The sequence below is a fragment of the Pistacia vera genome, unplaced genomic scaffold (genome assembly GCF_008641045.1).
Source record: "Pistacia vera cultivar Batoury unplaced genomic scaffold, PisVer_v2 Contig849, whole genome shotgun sequence".
Lineage (NCBI taxonomy): Eukaryota > Viridiplantae > Streptophyta > Magnoliopsida > Sapindales > Anacardiaceae > Pistacia > Pistacia vera.
The window spans coordinates 810,611-831,656 of record NW_022196722.1 but is presented as its reverse complement, the minus strand read 5'-3'; the positions used below and the strand labels follow the sequence as shown (position 1 = coordinate 831,656).

General features: G+C 36.7%; 3 protein-coding genes across 4 annotated transcripts; 2 read left to right on the top strand and 1 right to left on the bottom strand.

Annotated features, from left to right (window-relative positions):
• Positions 1-1,506: 1,506 nt before the first annotated feature.
• LOC116118572 (receptor-like kinase TMK3) lies at positions 1,507-6,310 on the top strand. Of its 2 annotated transcripts, XM_031404557.1 has the most exons (3): positions 1,508-4,101; positions 5,062-5,576; positions 6,183-6,310. In XM_031404557.1, the coding sequence occupies exons 1-2, from the start codon at positions 1,713-1,715 to the stop codon at positions 5,568-5,570; spliced, it is 2,898 nt and encodes a 965-aa protein (XP_031260417.1). In that variant the 5' UTR covers positions 1,508-1,712; the 3' UTR covers positions 5,571-5,576; positions 6,183-6,310. The 2 variants fall into 2 exon arrangements, with proteins under 2 accessions (XP_031260418.1, XP_031260417.1); XM_031404558.1 differs by lacking the exon at positions 6,183-6,310 and having other exon boundaries at positions 1,507-4,101; positions 5,010-5,131.
• A 1,098-nt stretch (positions 6,311-7,408) lies between these two features.
• Positions 7,409-9,113, top strand: LOC116118599 (pentatricopeptide repeat-containing protein At1g05750, chloroplastic-like). The gene has a single exon (XM_031404586.1). The coding sequence runs from the start codon at positions 7,570-7,572 to the stop codon at positions 8,887-8,889; it is 1,320 nt and encodes a 439-aa protein (XP_031260446.1). The 5' UTR covers positions 7,409-7,569; the 3' UTR covers positions 8,890-9,113.
• LOC116118598 (putative pentatricopeptide repeat-containing protein At3g23330) lies at positions 9,020-10,259 on the bottom strand. Its single transcript, XM_031404584.1, has one exon. The coding sequence runs from the start codon at positions 10,207-10,209 to the stop codon at positions 9,220-9,222; it is 990 nt and encodes a 329-aa protein (XP_031260444.1). The 5' UTR covers positions 10,210-10,259; the 3' UTR covers positions 9,020-9,219.
• Between the last annotated feature and the right edge of the window lie 10,787 nt (positions 10,260-21,046).

Here is a 21,046-nt window from a genome sequence, read left to right as displayed (position 1 = left end):
TAGTGAACTTTATACGGCGAGCTAGAGCCCGAACACGAATATTGAAGCTCAACTAAGCTCGGCTCGAGCTCGAGGTCACTACTGTTCATCACGAGCCGAGCTCGAGTACCGAGATACTCGGTCGGCTCGGCTGTACACCTAGTCATACTTGTTTAAACAAATGGGACCCAAACGCTTTCTTTTTTTAATTTTTAATTGCAAAGGCTAATCTTCTCAAAGAATTGTTTAATTAAACACGCTGAATATAGGTATAAGTAGGTATAAGTAGGTATGGCTCCTTTAAGAAAGGTATTTAGCGGACAAATAAAACTGGGAATTCGAAGGATAAATTTATGTTTGTCATTATTTGATCAATTTGGTTTTGCATTGCTGTTCAGGGGTAGGGACGAATGTTACTTTTAGGACCAAATTGAAAAAAGTGAAGTTGAGGGACTAAATTGATCATTTTCTATATGAATTTTAAAAAAGTTGTCAAAAAGAAAATAAAGAGAGTATGGGTTATAACGATGTTGAGCCTAGATTAGAAAATGTAAAAAGGTGTTTGTCATTGAGCTAAGAAACACTATGAAAGTAGTCAATTTTAATTTGATTTTAGAAATTTGTTTAAGCATTTCTAACAACATATAATTTAATTGTGCTTTGCTTTTTGTTTATTACTTAGTCAACGATAACTACAATAGATATTCACTAAGGTAATAACTATATGTTATTTATATATTGTTTTACCAATACGGTGCGATTTACAGTATCGTCACTATCTTGAATAACTGTGTATTTCCCATATTTTGGGATAAGTGACAGTGACAGCCACAGTGGCATTGACATAATATTAATGATATATGTATATTACATTGGTTTGTATAAAATAATAAAAAAAGCATTAATCTTGTAGTTATGCATAAGTAGCCGCAATTAAACCAGCAACACTTAATGGAACAAGCTGAAATTGTTGGGTTAACATTTTGCCAACTCAATAAAAAATTCATGCTTCCTTCACTCTCAGTCTCACATCACTTTTTTGTATTTCACGACTGCGATACAAGACAGTTGCGGAGAAGAGGAAATTAATCAGTGGATTAGAAATTAATCTTTAATAAAAATACAGAATAATTAAAAGGAATTAATTATATTTTGCCGCACCGTACCGCACCAATACTATGATATGATGATACCATTTTACAAATTCATTTGAATACCAATAGAATGTCAACCGACAGACTAAGAACCAAAACCGAAATTAGCGCTACTTTGCTTCAATTAGAAGCCGCCATCAGTCCCCAAAATCTACTTGAGGGGCCACCCCACCTCTATTTATCAATTACTTTGAATCTATCCAAACCTAAATACCACTTGTCACCCTCCCTATTTCACCACCATGTCTCTGTAACTTTCAGGTGCTGCCACCAAATTCAAGGCCATTACAGTCAATTAACACTCCACTTTAAACCCACATAATTAAAGTGACAAGTGTAGCAGTGACAGTGTTATGAGAGAAGCACAGGCAGTTATGGCAGCAACCACCCTTCTTTTTAGGGTTTGAGTGTGAAATCTTGTCATATAAGAAACAGATAAGTGAGATAATAAATATTGACAGTCTGTCTCAGTTTACCTGTCTTCTTCCCAAACTTCCAAAACTTAAATCCTATCTGGGTTTTACACATTTTCTTCTTTTTGCTTATGTAAGATCCATGCGGGTTTAGTTAAGATTTGCCATGGGGTGGTATACAAGCCTCTACATTGTTCTTGTTTTGTATTTTTTTGCTGTGGGTTATAGTGTTACTGACCCCAATGACTTGAAAATTCTGAATGATTTCAAGAATGGTTTGGATAATCCAGAGCTCTTGAAATGGCCAGCTGATGGGGATGATCCTTGTGGCCCTCCTTCATGGCCTCATGTGTTTTGTTCTAATGGAAGAGTTACTCAAATTCAAGTCCAAAATCTTGGTCTCAAAGGCTCTCTGCCTCAAAACTTTAACCAGCTCTCAAAACTCTACAATATAGGCCTCCAACGAAACAAGTTTAATGGTAAATTGCCCACCTTTAGTGGCTTGTCAGAACTGGAGTTTGCTTACTTAGATTTCAATGAATTTGATACAATTTCATCTGATTTTTTTTATGGACTTAGTAGTCTACGTGTCTTGGCTTTGGATTATAATCCTTTGAACAAGAGCATCGGTTGGTCTATTCCTGATAGTTTGGCAAATTCAGTTCAGTTGACAAACCTTTCTTTCATACAGTGCAATTTGGTTGGGCCAGTGCCTGAATATTTAGGCACATTGCCATCTCTAATGGCCCTGAAATTGTCTTACAATAGCTTATCTGGTGAAATTCCGGCGAATTTTGGTCAGTCTTTGATGCAGATTTTGTGGTTAAATGATCAAGCTGATGGTGGCATGACTGGTCCAATTGATGTTGTTGCCAAAATGGTTTCTTTGGAACAGTTATGGCTTCATGGAAACCAGTTCACGGGGACCATCCCGGAGGACATTGGAGCTCTAACTTCGTTGAAAGATCTAAATCTGAATAGAAACCAACTTGTTGGGTTAATACCTGGGAGCTTGGCCAATATGAAGCTGGATAACTTGGTGTTGAACAATAATCTGCTTATGGGTCCGATACCAAAGTTTAAGGCTGGTAATGTTTCTTATGATTCTAATTCCTTTTGTCAATCTGAGCCTGGTGTGGCATGTGCCGCAGATGTGAATGCATTGTTGGATTTTCTTGGCCATATGAATTACCCTGTAAATCTTGTTTCTCAATGGTCTGGTAATGATCCATGTGAAGGGCCATGGTTGGGATTGACTTGCAATCCTAATTCAAAGGTTTCTATTATTAATTTGCCTAGACATAATCTTAGTGGTACTCTTAGTCCTTCTATTGCAAATTTGGATTCACTGATGGAAATTAGGCTTGGAAGGAACAGAATAAATGGTTCCATTCCTAAGAATTTTACGGAATTGAAATCTTTGAGAGTGTTGGATTTAAGTGATAACAATGTAGGGCCTCCATTGCCTGAATTTCATGACGGTGTGAAGCTTGTGATTGAGGGAAATCCTCTGTTGGTTGGCACTAGTAACCATAGTAATGTGCCTCCCTCCCCTGTTAGTAGCCCGCCCCCCGAAAGTGCACAATCTCCATCAACCGAAACCAAGCCTGATAACACTCCACCATCCCCAATTACACACTCAAGCTCTAACTCATCTAGTTCTTCTATCTATGTACATTCACAACCTCAAAGTTCCAAAAGATTGAAGCTACTAATTGTAGCCGGAATAGCTGCTGTTGGGATTTTGGTTCTCATGGGGATTCTTTTGTCTATATATTGCTGTAAGAAGAAGAAGAAGGCTTTGGAGGCTTCTAGTTCCATTGTGGTTCACCCTAGAGACCCATCTGACCCTGAAAATTTGGTTAAGATTGCAGTTTCAAATAGCACGATGGGAAGCCTATCTGCCCAAACTGCAACTAGTTCTGGGAGTACTAATAGTGGTGCAACTGAGAACTCACATGTGATTGAGTCTGGGAATCTGGTCATTTCTGTTCAAGTTCTTCGCAAGGTGACCAAGAATTTTGCGCAAGAAAATGAGGTTGGTCGTGGTGGATTTGGAACTGTTTATAAGGGTGAACTGGAAGATGGGACAAAAATTGCAGTCAAGAGAATGGAGGCTGGGGTGATGACGGGTAAAGCTGTGGACGAATTTCAGGCTGAAATAGGTGTTCTTTCTAAGGTCCGCCACCGACATTTGGTATCTCTTTTGGGTTATTCAATAGAAGGCAGCGAGAGGCTTCTAGTCTATGAGTACATGCCTCATGGTGCTCTAAGCAGACATCTATTCCATTGGAAGGACCTGAAATTGGAGCCTCTGTCATGGATGAGGAGGCTTACCATTGCACTGGATGTTGCTAGAGGAATGGAGTATCTTCATAATCTTGCCCGCCAGACATTTATTCACCGAGATCTCAAATCTTCTAACATTCTTTTGGATGATGACTTTCGGGCAAAAGTTTCAGATTTTGGATTGGTGAAACTTGCTCCAGATGGAGAGAAGTCTGTGGTGACTAGGCTTGCTGGGACATTTGGATACCTTGCACCTGAATATGCTGGTAAGAACTCTTCCTTCAGAACCCTTGTTAGTCTTGTATGTTGGCATTGGTGATGGATTCAGATTATGTTCCACATAATGGATTTTTTTTTTTTTTTGGTTATAATCTTGGTCTGTGATTTTCCCAGATTTTTCTTTGGTTGTGACTAAAATGACATGTAACAAGTTGTGGCTTTTCTAGTCCTGTTTTGGTGTTTTGATAGTTTTCAGTACTGAAATTGCTGATACCTCGTTGTCTTGAAACTTCATTGTGTTGAAAATTGGGTCTGATTTTGATGGTACATATATTATTGGAAAACCTTTAGTTTATACTGTTCTGTCAAATTGGAAATATAATGCAAGAGATTGTGGTTTGTAACTTTTGTTTCCTATTGCTCAACCAGGTACAGAAATACTAAAACTATGCACTGCTTGCTGAAGAAGAGCTAAAATAGTTACATTGCCACATATTAAAGTTGATAGGAATTACAATTATAGTTAACAGTAGATTGTTTATTCTTATTTGTGTTGTCATCGTTCTTCCTCTGAGAGTGATGGTGTCCTGTTTCTCTGGAGTATTTTTGCTCCACATATCTGGTAGAAATTGTTACTGTGCAAAAGTGGCTGTTAATATGTTCATTTCTGGTATTAAGTCTCGTTAATTGACAATGCATAAACATACTTGTTTTGCACTTTCATTGTTATGCCAAGGAGAATTCAGGTATACATTATGACATGATTAGTTCAGCAAATTATGATTGTGCAGTGTGTTTTTTGATTTATCATCCTTTTGGCCTAATTTTGGATCATACTTGAAGTTTGTAAGCATTAATTTTCTAAAAGACAAAATAAATAGAATATTTGGGACGTAGAAGTTTAGATAACTCTGATTTTTTTTTTTTTCTAATTTCTATATACTCTTTTTTACAGTCTTAATTTGGTGGTTCTGTATAGCCTACTAAATCATATCCATTGGTTTCAGTGATGGGGAAGATCACAACAAAAGTAGATGTGTTCAGCTACGGAGTTGTCTTGATGGAACTTTTAACTGGGTTGACAGCACTTGATGAGGAACGCTCCGAGGAAAGGCGATACTTGGCAGAGTGGTTCTGGCGAATCAAATCAAGCAAAGAGAAACTTATGGCTGCCATTGATCCAGCTCTTGAAGCAAATGAGGAAACCTTGGAGAGCATTGCCATCATTGCTGAACTGGCTGGACATTGCACTGCAAGGGAGCCATACCATCGGCCTGACATGGGTCATGTGGTCAATGTACTCTCCCAACTGGTTGAGAAGTGGAAACCAACCATTGATGAATCAGATTGTTACTCCGGAATTGATTACAGTCTACCACTTCCCCAGATGTTGAAGGTTTGGCAGGAAGCAGAAAGCAAAGAAATCAGCTATACCAGCCTTGAGGACAGCAAAGGAAGTATACCGGCAAGGCCTGCTGGGTTTGCAGACTCCTTCACTTCTTCTGACGGCCGATGATCAAAGGTAAGTCTAGAACAGCAAATGAAGCAGGGCTTTCGACAATTATTTGCCTATCTTATTCATGTCAAAAGATTTGTTTTATGCTTTGCGGTTGTTATATCAAGTGTTTCATATAGGTTATTGAATTCAACAGGAGATAAATAGAGATGTCGATTTCAAATTTTGTGTACTATACTTTAATGTTGTGTGTTCTTCATTGCCCTAAAAGAATCAGTGTCATTTTAAATAGTTTCATTGACTTCATATGATTGATTCTCTGGTTGATTGTTTCCAAAACAAAATCTGAGTCCATTGAACCACAAGAGCACAACACTTATGCTTAAGATTGGATTGGTGGCTGTAGAAAAAAATACAATAGAAGGAAGTGGAAGTGACAAAGATTCATTACGTATTATCAGATGTTGAAGCACACACTATGATATGAGGGTGCACTAAACAATGTAGGGCCTTTCCCTTTTGTTGGTGCTTATTAACAGTTGTAAAATTGCTATCTTCCACTATTGTTTTCAATTATGTATCTCTTGTATGGAATTCATTGGCCTTCTTGATTAAGATTTGCATAATCACTAATTATTATAACCATATATGATTATTATAATACTATTGCAGCAAAAGGAGTTATAGTGGAGGAATTTCAGTTTCAAAATTTCATCACGTCAAATGGTGACTCTAGAAATTCCAAATTTCAAGTTTGCATTACAGCTCAAAGTTGAACAGTGTTTGGTTTCCGATTGGCAATGGCACAAGGGCTGAACATGATAGATCTACAGTGACATCTTATTGCTGAAAATGAATGTGTATTCACAATTTTATTTATCTTCTTCAAAGCTTTACCTGGGATTGTGTATAATATTAGTGTTCCTGAGCATTTTCCAGTGGTTTTTATTATCATGTGGTCCAAGTCCAACTGTTGCAGCCACACCTAACATCATCAGTAATAACCTTCACAACAAAACAAATCACCTGCACCCTCAATTATTTATGGGAAATTACATCATCGATATTACTTATTAATAACAAAAGGCCAGGAGAATATTAAGGGATTGCCGTGGCACGTGAGTGTGTGTGAGGGTCCCTTTCTTCTCAAAAACATTTGACAATCATATTCATAAAAGGATAGCTTTTAAACATCAAATTACTTTTCAAGTTCATTTTGACTATATTATTCTTACAACATGAATTTATATAAAAATTTAGTTCATTAAATAATTTATTTATTTATTTTATAAAAATTGGTGTAGGCAGTAGCTGTAGTTGACGCTAGTAGTGGTGGTCGCCGACTGCCACTGAAGCGTGTTAGCATTGCTAGTGGAATCATCGGATTGTGATGCATCATTTTGCTGCAAAAGACGACAAAACATTTTACCACCTTCTGTAGTTAAACGACTCATCAGAGTTTGATGTCTATGGTCCTAATAGAACTGATTGTGATGTTGATGCACACTAATGATTGTCTATTCGTGACTAGTTCAATTTTTTTAACAAATGATTAGGTAATACTTTATTAAATATAAAATTCTTTTTAGTGGTTATTAAATTTTTAAGAAAATCAATTTTATAAATATTTGAGAAATAAATTACTACAACAATTTAAGAATCCAATTTATCAAACATATCGTTATATGAAAGCAACTTTAAAAATATACTTTACAAAACGCATTCAAAATTACTTCTAAAGTTTATTATTTTCAAAATTAAGGAAATATCATTTTATTTATTTAATTTTCATATTTCAGTCTCAACTCTCAAGCTTTTTGAAGCAACCCCTTGATAACAATTTTGAAGAATGAACTCTCCCGCTCACTCTCAACCCTTTCTTCTGCGCCAAAACCCAAACCATTTTACTTCTCCTAATCAAACTCTCACAACAAAAACACAACAAATCTCCCAACAAACCAACAACAACAACATAAACCCCACAGTTCAATGGACCTCCTCTATATCTCGTCACTGCCGCAACGGCCACTTACCCCAAGCTGCTTCAGAGTTCTCTCGCATGAGACTATCTGGGGTCAGCCCCAACCACATCACTTTTGTGTCCCTTCTTTCAGGTTGTGCTGATTTTCCATCAGAAAGTTCATCTTTTGGTTTTCTGATACATGGACTTGTTTGTAAACTTGGCTTGGATAAAAACAATGTGAAAGTTGGCACGGCGCTTGTCCAGATGTATGCGAAATTCGGTAGAATGGATTTGGCTAATATGGTTTTCGATGGAATGGGAATGAGGAATTCGTTTTCTTGGAATACGATGATCGACGGTTACATGAAGAATGGGGATATAGAGCGTGCAGTTAAGCTGTTTGATGAAATGCCCGTCAGAGACACAGTATCGTGGACTGCATTGGTTAATGGGCTTGTTAAGAGAGGTTATGTTGAGGAAGCATTGGAGTGCTTTCGAGAAATGCAGATGTCTGGGGTGGAGCTGGATTATGTGGCCATTATTGCGGTTCTTGCTGCGTGTGCTGACATTGGTACTCTTGGTTTAGGCTTGTGGGTGCACTGTTTTTTCCTAAAGCAAGACTTTAAGGACAATGTCAGGGTGAGTAATTCGTTGATCGACGTGTATTCTAGATGTGGGTGTATTGAGTTTGCTCGTCAAGTTTTTCAGGGGATGCAGAAGCGAACGTTGGTGTCTTGGAACTCAATCATTGTGGGATTAGCTGTTAATGGATTTGCAGAGGAAACTTTGGAGCATTTTAATTTGATGCAGGAAGAAGGATTCAAGCCAGATGCAGTCAGTTTCACAGGAGCACTAACTGCATGTAGCCATGCTGGTTTAATTGATAATGGACTCCAGTATTTTGATATTATGCAGAAAGCATATAGAATCTCTCCCGGGATCGAGCATTATGGATGCTTAGTAGATCTTTATAGTCGAGCAGGGAGATTGGAGGATGCATTGAATGTCATAGAAAATATGCCCATGAAGCCAAATGAAGTTGTTTTTGGCTCATTGTTGGCTGCATGTAGAAGTCGAGGAGATGTTATGTTAGCTGAGAGGTTGATGAAGTATCTTGTTGACTTGGATCCTGGTGTTGATTCCAATTATGTGCTCCTTGCAAATATGTATGCAGCAATTGGGAGGTGGGATGGCGCAAGCAAGATTAGGCGGACAATGAAGGGTCTTGGTATACAGAAGAAACCGGGGATTAGTTCAATTGAGATTGGGAGTAGCATTCATGAATTTGTGGCTGGTGACAAGTCCCATAAAGAGACGGAACATATTTATGCAATGCTGGACCTTCTGTCTTTCGATTTAAGATTGTATGGTTATGTTCCAGAACCTGTGGCCCGGGAACTTTATGAAAATGATTAAACTTTTTGTCAAATGTATATTTTAGAGTGTCAGGTTAGACTTCAGCTTCGGCCTTCATGTATATTATCTTGTTTTCTTGAAGGGATGTGTACTCAAATTTCAGTAGAAGTTTATCTCATTCAAGATCGTGGAATCAAACAAATTAAATTTCCCCATGATGCCAATAATTGATCCATAAAGACTCCCTATCTTTTACATTTAGTTATGAAAATGTGCCTAACTTTTTACTTGTACAAATCCGCCTAACAAATAAAGGAGATTTTTCTTTCCTTTTCTTAGTCTACTCCATGAAATAACTGTCCTATGGTATCCAAAAGACTCGTAACGACACTATAGACAACCTCCTTGAATCTTTTGAACTACTCTCTGAGCAACCTCCACTTTCCCATGAATTCTGCAAGCCGCCAACAAAGACCGCCACAATGCCTCATCCGCCTCCACATGCATCCCCATTATCAACTTCTCAGCTTCCTCTACCAGCCCCACCCTCCCCAACATATCCACCATACACGTGTAATGCTCCAACACTGGCCTCACCCCAAACCTTCCCTCCTTAATCATCTTCCAATACTGCCTCCCCTTCTCCACTTTCCCTCCATGGCTACACACCGTCAGCACCGTCACAAACGTCACTTCATCCGGCACCATTTGTTCATTCATCATTCTGTCAAACAATTCAAACACTTTATCACATTTCCCATGCATTCCGAACCCCGCCATCATTGCCGACCACGATATCTCATTTCTCTCAGGCATCCCATCGAACACTTTATATGCACTAACTAAATCACCGCACTTCGAGTACATGTTTATCAATGCATTCGGGTTAGCTAAATTCGTGAGATACCCATTGACGAGAGCAATTCCATGGACTTGTTTACCAAGTTTTAAAGCTAATAATCCGGCGCAGGATTTGAGGATGGAAGGGAAGGTGAAAGTGTCTAAGGGTTTTCGAGAAAGGATCATTTGGCGAAAAATGGAGAGGGAAAGAGAGAATTGTTGGAGAGAAGAGTAGGCGCGGATGAGAGAGTTGAAGAGGAAAGTGGGTTGATGGTTAGTGAGAGAGAAGAGGAGATGGGCTTCTTGCATTTGGTGACAAGAAGCGTAGGAAGAGACAAGTTTGTTGCGAATGAAGTTATGGGAGAAAATGCCATTAGTAATGGTTTGTGCGTGGATTTGTTTGAGTCTGTGGAGGTGTTTTGTGGAATAGATGTGGTCTAAGAGACGGGCAAAGAAAGGTATGAGGTTTTGTGGTGTGGACATAACCACAATATTGCCCGCCACTGCCTCTGTTAGAATACAGGATAAATGGAATAACATCCACACCACAATATTACCCGCCACTGCCTTTGTTCGAGTACAGGATAAATGGAATAACGCACTTTTCAACTGAAGATAAAAGCATAATTTTGTAATATAATATACGACTTAAAAAGGAGTTTTTGATAGGTTCAAACTTCAAATGGCAACAACCTATATGAAGACTCTCCTGGTGGACATGAGAAAAGCCCAAATTTTGAGAACTCCTATCTTACTGACATTTGGACAACTCAACAAAATCGGCGTCCAGGTAACTAGGAGATAGTTCAGTTTTTCATCCCTATGGCTCCATTTAACTTCTTTTTGTCCACCGTTTGGTCCTTCTTGTTTTAAATTACTACTGTTTTAATCCTTTGACTTAATAAAACAGTGGTAATTTTAAACGAGAAAGACCAAAACTATAGTACTTAGTTAACTAAAAACTCAGGGATGAAAACAATACCTCAGGTTACAATAGCTAAAATTGAGGAGAGTGATGCAGTTCATATAAGTATTTCTCTATGCGTATGTGTAAATGCAAATGCTCTCTCTTTTTTCCTTAAAAGGTTAGATTGTTTGCAGCCAATAAATTGTTTTTAACAACAATCTTCTAAGTTCTCACATTATTGAAGTTTTAAAAATTAACTCTACATGTCATATGATTTCAACACAAAATCAAAGCATTGATGCTTAATACAGTAAAAACTAAAATCATTTATTGAATATTAATAATGAAATTCATTTACAAAATTATTTTATATTTTCATTTTGAAAATTATGTAAAAATTAAGTTTGAAGCATAAAGAATGTTATTGGTTGCAGACAACTCTACCCTTCCACCACTAAACCATTTACCCAAAATTGAGGAATAAGCAAGGCACCACTTTCCTGTCTTTATTGACCCACGAGCTACCCCAATTAAGATATAACCGATTAGTTACAAATTTTTCCCACAATAAAATATTGTTCCTAACATCTCCATAATACTAATTTTGACGAAAGTTCTATAACTACCTAGGAATAATACTAATGTACAAATTCTTAAGTTCTATAACTACCTAGGAATAATATTAATGTACAAATTCTTCCTACAAGCTGATATGTTTAAATATGATTGAAAATATTGAATTAGAGGTAATTTAGACAAATTAGAATAAATGATACGTAAAACATATAAAATTATCACATCAGTTATATGCAGCATTACTCAACTACTTATATACATATCTCCTTTGCAAAAGTACGTTGATGTTAATACAATAACATTCTCTCAGAACTGCTACAATGCTTTGCTTCAGTAAACGATGGTTTTTTCTCAGGTAATTGCCAGAGTCTGGCACCGAAAGACGTCTAGAATATGAAACCGAAGAAAGGGGATAAAGGTAAATCGGGTCTAAAGAGCCAAGGCTCTCAGCAGGATTTGAAGTTAGGAATTAGCATGGGAAGTAGGAAAATATCGGTGGATGGTAAGGTTACTTCCAACAATGAAGAAATTGGGCCTCAAGGACCGATGAATTCCACGGATGGTGATAGAATTAAGATTAATATGTCTAATGCAGGACTTGAAGCGGCACACGTAGGTAAAGACGCAGTGGAGGGTTTGGCTGAAACTGAGCCAAGCAATAGAATCTTGGCCCTAGATCTAATTTGAAAAGGAGGACGTCGACGCAAATTCCGATGAGGAGGTGGAAGAAGATGAAGAATAAGTAATAATCTATATATTTTATGAAATTATTGGTTGTTGGTGCCAATTTAGGGATAATTGGTTGGTGTTTGTTGTTAGGGTCATTGTTGCATTTTGTCGAGTAGTTGGAGGGCCTCGGAGGAGTGGGTGTTTTGGGCCTCCAGAATTTCAGCTTCTTGAACATAATTTTTGAGTTTTTTCATAGATATTGTAGCCAAATATTAATCTTCTAATTATTTGGAAAACTGGGTTCAAATGAATTCTGGTTTTTTCATGGTAAAAACCAATCAAAAGCTGAAGGTAGTTTTTTTCAAGACATACGCAAGTTTGGTGGATCTTTCTCTTTTTCTAATGAATCGATTGAATTACAAAATTATGTTCTTCTTGTTCTTTGTTGAACGTGATTTCTGAAACATCTATAAATAGATTTTATTAATAATATAATTTTTCTGTTTCTTTCAAGATTATTATAGCCTAACAAGTTGTTTGTGTGTTAAATATTTCAGCAACAGATGCAGAGTTTTCAAGTTTTCAGCAAGCAAAGTTCATGGTTGACATAGACGTTCAGATCCCATTATCTTTCGATCCATTCGCCGAGACCAAGAGTTCTGCTAATTCCAAAGGTGGTTATGTTCCTCTCCGAGTTCAGCAGAGGAATGGCAAGAAAAGCATAACCACAGTTGAAGGATTGAACCAGAATTTCAGCTACTCTAAGATCCTCAAAGACCTACTCTAACCATAGTTGGAGGGCATTGGAGGAGTGGGTGTTTTGGGCTTCCAGAGGACCGGGGAAGCCAAGGGAGGCCCTAGGGAGGTTGTTTGTGGCAGTGACGTGCTGTTCTTCAAATGGAAGGGAGCCTGAGCCGGGAGATGGTGCAGTGAAGAGAGTGGAGCGACTTCTTAAAGAGAAACGGAGGGCTAAGTTGTCTGCTCGAATTGCTTCTGGAGAATTTACAGTAAAGTCATCTGGGCATGTTTAGTTTTGAGCTATGAATTTTGAGGTAACTGATTGTGTTTGATTTTAAGTTTTTACTAAATGTGTTTGCTTTAATGGGAAGTTCCTTCGAATTATTTGTTAAATGTGAATTCTTTTGTACCCTGATGAGAATTTCGGTATCGTTACAGGAATTAAGGGTTGATTTTTAGTTTTGTGTAAAGTTGTTCGCTTTAATTGAAACTAACTGTTAAAGAGGAATGCTATGTTACCCGGATATGAATTCTGGTGTCATTATAGTTGCTAAAGGGTCTTGTTAACACATTATTATATATTATCAAGGGTAATTCTATGATACTGGTACAGTTTATTTTGTTATAACATCTATAATTGGGCTGGCAGTGTTTGATTTTAATTTTGATTAAAGATGTTTGCTTTGCTTGGAACTACTTGTTATAGGGGAATGCATATTTTTTTATTAAATTATGTGATTTGTTTAGTCTTTGAGTTAATTTTGTCTTTTCTTTTAGGTTTGTGACATAGTTTTCCATCAGTATTGAGGAATGGCTTGTCGAAATTGGGTGTTCCTCGTGAAATTTTGGGAGTTCTATTTAATTAGATTGATGTTAATGAAGACTACCCAAAGATCCCAGAAGCAAAAGGGCAGATTAGTGCTATTCGAAGTGAGGCATTCTTCATTCCCTGGTATGAGCTTTACATCACATATGGTGGAATTTTCAGTTTAACATTTGGACCAAAGGTTTGTTTCTTTTGACTAGACTAAAAAATTCTATGTTATTTTAGAATAATTGAATTTAGTCAATAATTCAAGGGCAAAAAACTAATTGTCTTTTCATGAAACCTTTTGAGTCCATCTAAAGTCCTGGGAGGATCACAACATTTTGTGGTTTACAGATTTTTGATACAGGAATCCATCAAGAATCTCTCAAGAAGTTGCCAGCCTTTATGTTTTTCCATGAATCTGTCATATTTTTGTTGCAGCAGGTAGCAGTTTTTATATTGATCTTCCCTTGTTTTGGGTTAATTCCTTGTGAAGGTGAGATGGTTTTGCTGATAATTGTCAGATCTAAACATTTGCAGGTGGTGGTGGATTTGGAGGTTTCTGCGGCCAACAAGGATCAACTTTTGGTGGGGTTGCTGGAGGAATTGGAAATAGATTTGGCTGTGTTCTTTGAGCAGCAGAAAGTGTATTTAGTTAGAAAGGGTTGGCAGGATCCATGAAATCTTTAGAGTAGAGACTGAAAGTGTATTTAGTTGAGGCAAAATTGGCCTATTTTGGTAGGTTGTTATTTTGGGAATTACTAGAACTACTGGAACTATCATTTTCCAGATTTATTGATTGTATTTGCTTCCTGTTAATCAATGACATGTCCTCAGTTTTTCTCTTAATTGATTATTTGGTGAGTGAGGATCTTGGTTGACAGATTTTTAGGCTATTGTTTTATCAATTGCCAAAGTGAGGAGAGTGATGCAGTTCATATAAGTATTTCTCTATGCGTATGTGTAAATGCAAATGCTCTCTCTTTTTTCCTTAAAAGGTTAGATTGTTTGCAGCCAATAAATTGTTTTTAACAACAATCTTCTAAGTTCTCACATTATTGAAGTTTTAAAAATTAACTCTACATGTCATATGATTTCAACACAAAATCAAAGCATTGATGCTTAATACAGTAAAAACTAAAATCATTTATTGAATATTAATAATGAAATTCATTTACAAAATTATTTTATATTTTCATTTTGAAAATTATGTAAAAATTAAGTTTGAAGCATAAAGAATGTTATTGGTTGCAGACAACTCTACCCTTCCACCACTAAACCATTTACCCAAAATTGAGGAATAAGCAAGGCACCACTTTCCTGTCTTTATTGACCCACGAGCTACCCCAATTAAGATATAACCGATTAGTTACAAATTTTTCCCACAATAAAATATTGTTCCTAACATCTCCATAATACTAATTTTGACGAAAGTTCTATAACTACCTAGGAATAATACTAATGTACAAATTCTTAAGTTCTATAACTACCTAGGAATAATATTAATGTACAAATTCTTCCTACAAGCTGATATGTTTAAATATGATTGAAAATATTGAATTAGAGGTAATTTAGACAAATTAGAATAAATGATACGTAAAACATATAAAATTATCACATCAGTTATATGCAGCATTACTCAACTACTTATATACATATCTCCTTTGCAAAAGTACGTTGATGTTAATACAATAACATTCTCTCAGAACTGCTACAATGCTTTGCTTCAGTAAACGATGGTTTTTTCTCAGGTAATTGCCAGAGTCTGGCACCGAAAGACGTCTAGAATATGAAACCGAAGAAAGGGGATAAAGGTAAATCGGGTCTAAAGAGCCAAGGCTCTCAGCAGGATTTGAAGTTAGGAATTAGCATGGGAAGTAGGAAAATATCGGTGGATGGTAAGGTTACTTCCAACAATGAAGAAATTGGGCCTCAAGGACCGATGAATTCCACGGATGGTGATAGAATTGAGATTAATTTGTCTAATGCAGGACTTGAAGCGGCACACGTAGGTAAAGACGCAGTGGAGGGTTTGGCTGAAACTGAGCCAAGCAATAGAATCTTGGCCCTAGATCTAATTTGAAAAGGAGGACGTCGACGCAAATTCCGATGAGGAGGTGGAAGAAGATGAAGAATAAGTAATAATCTATATATTTTATGAAATTATTGGTTGTTGGTGCCAATTTAGGGATAATTGGTTGGTGTTTGTTGTTAGGGTCATTGTTGCATTTTGTCGAGTAGTTGGAGGGCCTCGGAGGAGTGGGTGTTTTGGGCCTCCAGAATTTCAGCTTCTTGAACATAATTTTTGAGTTTTTTCATAGATATTGTAGCCAAATATTAATCTTCTAATTATTTGGAAAACTGGGTTCAAATGAATTCTGGTTTTTTCATGGTAAAAACCAATCAAAAGTTGAAGGTAGTTTTTTTCAAGACATACGCAAGTTTGGTGGATCTTTCTCTTTTTCTAATGAATCGATTGAATTACAAAATTATGTTCTTCTTGTTCTTTGTTGAACGTGATTTCTGAAACATCTATAAATAGATTTTATTAATAATATAATTTTTCTGTTTCTTTCAAGATTATTATAGCCTAACAAGTTGTTTGTGTGTTAAATATTTCAGCAACAGATGCAGAGTTTTCAAGTTTTCAGCAAGCAAAGTTCATGGTTGACATAGACGTTCAGATCCCATTATCTTTCGATCCATTCGCCGAGACCAAGAGTTCTGCTAATTCCAAAGGTGGTTATGTTCCTCTCCGAGTTCAGCAGAGGAATGGCAAGAAAAGCATAACCACAGTTGAAGGATTGAACCAGAATTTCAGCTACTCTAAGATCCTCAAAGACCTACTCTAACCATAGTTGGAGGGCATTGGAGGAGTGGGTGTTTTGGGCTTCCAGAGGACCGGGGAAGCCAAGGGAGGCCCTAGGGAGGTTGTTTGTGGCAGTGACGTGCTGTTCTTCAAATGGAAGGGAGCCTGAGCCGGGAGATGGTGCAGTGAAGAGAGTGGAGCGACTTCTTAAAGAGAAACGGAGGGCTAAGTTGTCTGCTCGAATTGCTTCTGGAGAATTTACAGTAAAGTCATCTGGGCATGTTTAGTTTTGAGCTATGAATTTTGAGGTAACTGATTGTGTTTGATTTTAAGTTTTTACTAAATGTGTTTGCTTTAATGGGAAGTTCCTTCGAATTATTTGTTAAATGTGAATTCTTTTGTACCCTGATGAGAATTTCGGTATCGTTACAGGAATTAAGGGTTGATTTTTAGTTTTGTGTAAAGTTGTTCGCTTTAATTGAAACTAACTGTTAAAGAGGAATGCTATGTTACCCGGATATGAATTCTGGTGTCATTATAGTTGCTAAAGGGTCTTGTTAACACATTATTATATATTATCAAGGGTAATTCTATGATACTGGTACAGTTTATTTTGTTATAACATCTATAATTGGGCTGGCAGTGTTTGATTTTAATTTTGATTAAAGATGTTTGCTTTGCTTGGAACTACTTGTTATAGGGGAATGCATATTTTTTTATTAAATTATGTGATTTGTTTAGTCTTTGAGTTAATTTTGTCTTTTCTTTTAGGTTTGTGACATAGTTTTCCATCAGTATTGAGGAATGGCTTGTCGAAATTGGGTGTTCCTCGTGAAATTTTGGGAGTTCTATTTAATTAGATTGATGTTAATGAAGACTACCCAAAGATCCCAGAAGCAAAAGGGCAGATTAGTGCTATTCGAAGTGAGGCATTCTTCATTCCCTGGTATGAGCTTTACATCACATATGGTGGAATTTTCAGTTTAACATTTGGACCAAAGGTTTGTTTCTTTTGACTAGACTAAAAAATTCTATGTTATTTTAGAATAATTGAATTTAGTCAATAATTCAAGGGCAAAAAACTAATTGTCTTTTCATGAAACCTTTTGAGTCCATCTAAAGTCCTGGGAGGATCACAACATTTTGTGGTTTACAGATTTTTGATACAGGAATCCATCAAGAATCTCTCAAGAAGTTGCCAGCCTTTATGTTTTTCCATGAATCTGTCATATTTTTGTTGCAGCAGGTAGCAGTTTTTATATTGATCTTCCCTTGTTTTGGGTTAATTCCTTGTGAAGGTGAGATGGTTTTGCTGATAATTGTCAGATCTAAACATTTGCAGGTGGTGGTGGATTTGGAGGTTTCTGCGGCCAACAAGGATCAACTTTTGGTGGGGTTGCTGGAGGAATTGGAAATAGATTTGGCTGTGTTCTTTGAGCAGCAGAAAGTGTATTTAGTTAGAAAGGGTTGGCAGGATCCATGAAATCTTTAGAGTAGAGACTGAAAGTGTATTTAGTTGAGGCAAAATTGGCCTATTTTGGTAGGTTGTTATTTTGGGAATTACTAGAACTACTGGAACTATCATTTTCCAGATTTATTGATTGTATTTGCTTCCTGTTAATCAATGACATGTCCTCAGTTTTTCTCTTAATTGATTATTTGGTGAGTGAGGATCTTGGTTGACAGATTTTTAGGCTATTGTTTTATCAATTGCCAAAGCCAGTTTGTTGACAATTGGATATCTTTTTGTTTGAAGTTTTAACAATTGAATAGTAAGGATGATTTTGACAACAATTGGCCTTGATCGTTTAAGCGATGTGAGCTATCGCTTAAGCGATCAAGACTAATTTGTGTAGGCTCACTTAAGCGAGAACTGACAGCGCTTAAGCGATCTTGTATTTTACGATTATTTTGACACAAATTGGCCTTGATCTCTTAAGTGACGTCGACTATCACTTAAGCGATCAAGACTAATTTGTGTAGGCTCATTTAAGCGAGAGCTGACATCGCTTACGTGATCTTGTACTTTACGATTTTTCTGACACAAATTGGCCTTAGTCGTTTAAGTGACGTCGGTTATCGCTTAAGCGATCAAGGCATAAATACTGGATCACTTAAACGAGAGCTGTATCGCTTAAGCGATCGTATACTTGAGGATGAGTTTAGACACAAATTGGTCTTGGTCTCTTAAGCGACATTGGCTATCGCTTAAGTGATCAAGGCATAAATACTGAATCACTTAAGCGATCGTATACTTGAGGATGAGTTTAGACACAAATTAGCCTTGGTCGTTTAAGCGATCCAAACTTATATATACTGGATCGCTTAAGCGAGAGCTGCATCGCTTAAGCGATCGTATACTTAAGGATGAGTTTAGACACAAATTAGCCTTGGTCACTTAAGCGATGTAGGCTATCACTTAAGCAATCCAGACTTATATATACTGGATCGCTTAAGTGAGAGCTGCGTCGATTAAGCGATCGTGTACTTGAGGATGAGTTTAGACACAAATTAACCTTGGTTGCTTAAGTGATGTGGGCGATTGCTTAAGCGATCAAGTCTTATATATATTAGATCGCTGAAGCAAGAGCTGCATCGCTTCAGTGATCTTTTTTTATATGTATTATTTGACAACCCCATATTAAGTAACGTTAATGTTAACTTGGGACGTTCACAATATTACAAGATTCGGGAGAAAAGAAGCAAATTAGCCTTGATCGCTTAAGCGACATCGGTTATTAACACATATTAAGGCCAATTAAGAAGGATTATTTGACAACCTAATTCCATCAACATATATTAAGGCCATTTAAGAAGATTGTTAATGTTAATTTAAACCTCGGACATTCACATCATCAAAATATAACAGTTACGATATGTGACTAACAACCTATGATACATGGAGGAATATCATAGCACACTAGTGTGACACGTTAGTAGAAACATACCTCATTTTACAAATATAGATGGTTATGATTGAATATACAACTAACCCACATTACGGAATATAATTTCTCACTCAAACGTTCACAATATCAAAAAATTGAGGAGAAAATAAGCAAATTGACCTTGGTCGCTTAAGCGATCACGACTTATCTATACTAAATCGCTTAAGCAAAAGCTAACATCGCTTAAGCGATTGTGTATTTGAGAATGATTATTCTAAGTACAAAAGCAGATTACCCTTGATCGCTTAAGCGATGTCAGCTCTCGTTTAATTGATCCTATACAAATTAACCGTGATCTCTTAAGCAATAGCCTACGTCGCTTAAGCGACCAAGGCCAATTTCCTTTGTACTTGACTATTCCTTCTCAAATTCAAGATCGTTTAAGCGATGTCAGCTCTTGCTTAAGCAATCATGTACAAATAAGTCGTGACACTTAAACGATAGCCGACGTTGCTTAAGCGACCAAAGACTAATTTTCTTTGTACTTTATTCCTTCTCAAATTCAAGATTGCTTAAGCGATGTCAGTTCTCGCGTAAGCGATCTTGTATTGATAACATCTCAATATTGAATGAATTTATATGCATAATAACATCGCAATATTGAATTAATTTAGTAGCACAATAACATCTCAATATTGAATGAATTTAGTAGCACAATAAGAGCAACAATTAAGTAACTAGAAGCATCTTTACTATCATCTATTCAACACTTCAAACAAAAAAAAATCCAATTGTCAACATAAAAATTTGAAAACAACAAAGCATTCATAACAAGTCCATGAGACGAGAAAAGTAATCTCATAAAGTATTCATCAAAACCATTAAAATTATTTTATGATTCACTAATAAGTCTTCAACGATTGGCCTTGGCAACTCTCTTGATTTCATCCTTCTTTCTTGATGGCATAGCTAGAAATACAAGGACATAAAATTAGTTTAATGTACCACAAAAGATTGACATACAGCCAAGAGAAACTAGTGAACAAGTAAACGGAACAACATCTAGCCACTCACCAAAATATTCAACACCCTACATAAGTTGTCCCATGTCTAATAATAGCCAAGTACCTATAATGCAAGAAAAAAAATTATTAACCGATATATTAAGGGTTGACGGATTTTAAAAAGCTTCTGCAGAGTCGCTTTAGCGATCTGGTATAGATAAGTCTGATCGCTTATACGACCTGCTGTCATATACCTCATTGCTTAAGCGATCTGTTGTCATATACCAGACCTATACCAGATCGCTTAAGCGATCCATCAGCTTCAGAATCCATTTTCAGTCATCTCCACCGATAATCAGTTGTGGCAATTGCTACCACCCTCAAATACCCACAATGCAATAAAATCATCAATGAATTTCACTCCTTTCAACTTGCATTACATCAAACACAACCCAAAAACCTAAACCACTAAATCGAAATAATAACCCTAACCCAATCCATTAAATCTTTGTAAACAGAAATATAAAATACAAAGATGAGATACATAATGCTGAAATAATGATCTTCTCTTGGGTCATTTCCAACCCCTTTAAAAAAATAGAAAGTGAATTGTTAGCTCAAAGATCCCATGGTAGAATATTTCATTATAAATAAAAGAGATATTAAAAAGATGGTTCACCAACTCCATAGGTCCAATTTCCATAATTGGAACATGGGTCATAATCCAATAGTAGTGTCTCAAACCATTCAGCTCCCATATGCCAGTCAATCCCCATATCCTGCACAAGAAAGGAACACACAATCTGAACAAACATTGTCACACTAGAAACTTAAAGATTGCAGAAAAAACAATAACAAAAATGGTTGAAATGCAACAGAGAGTTACATTCATTGTTACATTTCTCCGGAAACAAAATATGGAAGTAAACATCGAGTTATGGCTTATTTATTACCTGTCGTCCTCTGTTGACATGAACC

Excerpts from the sequence above, each read along its gene's own strand:
- LOC116118572 (XM_031404557.1), top strand. The coding sequence starts at position 1,713 with ATGGGGTGGTATACAAGCCTCTACATTGTTCTTGTTTTGTATTTTTTT. Across the intron at positions 4,102-5,061 it reads CCTTGCACCTGAATATGCTG|TGATGGGGAAGATCACAACA; the intron begins GTAAGAACTCTT and ends CATTGGTTTCAG.
- LOC116118599 (XM_031404586.1), top strand. The coding sequence starts at position 7,570 with ATGAGACTATCTGGGGTCAGCCCCAACCACATCACTTTTGTGTCCCTT.
- LOC116118598 (XM_031404584.1), bottom strand. The coding sequence starts at position 10,209 with ATGTTATTCCATTTATCCTGTATTCTAACAGAGGCAGTGGCGGGCAAT.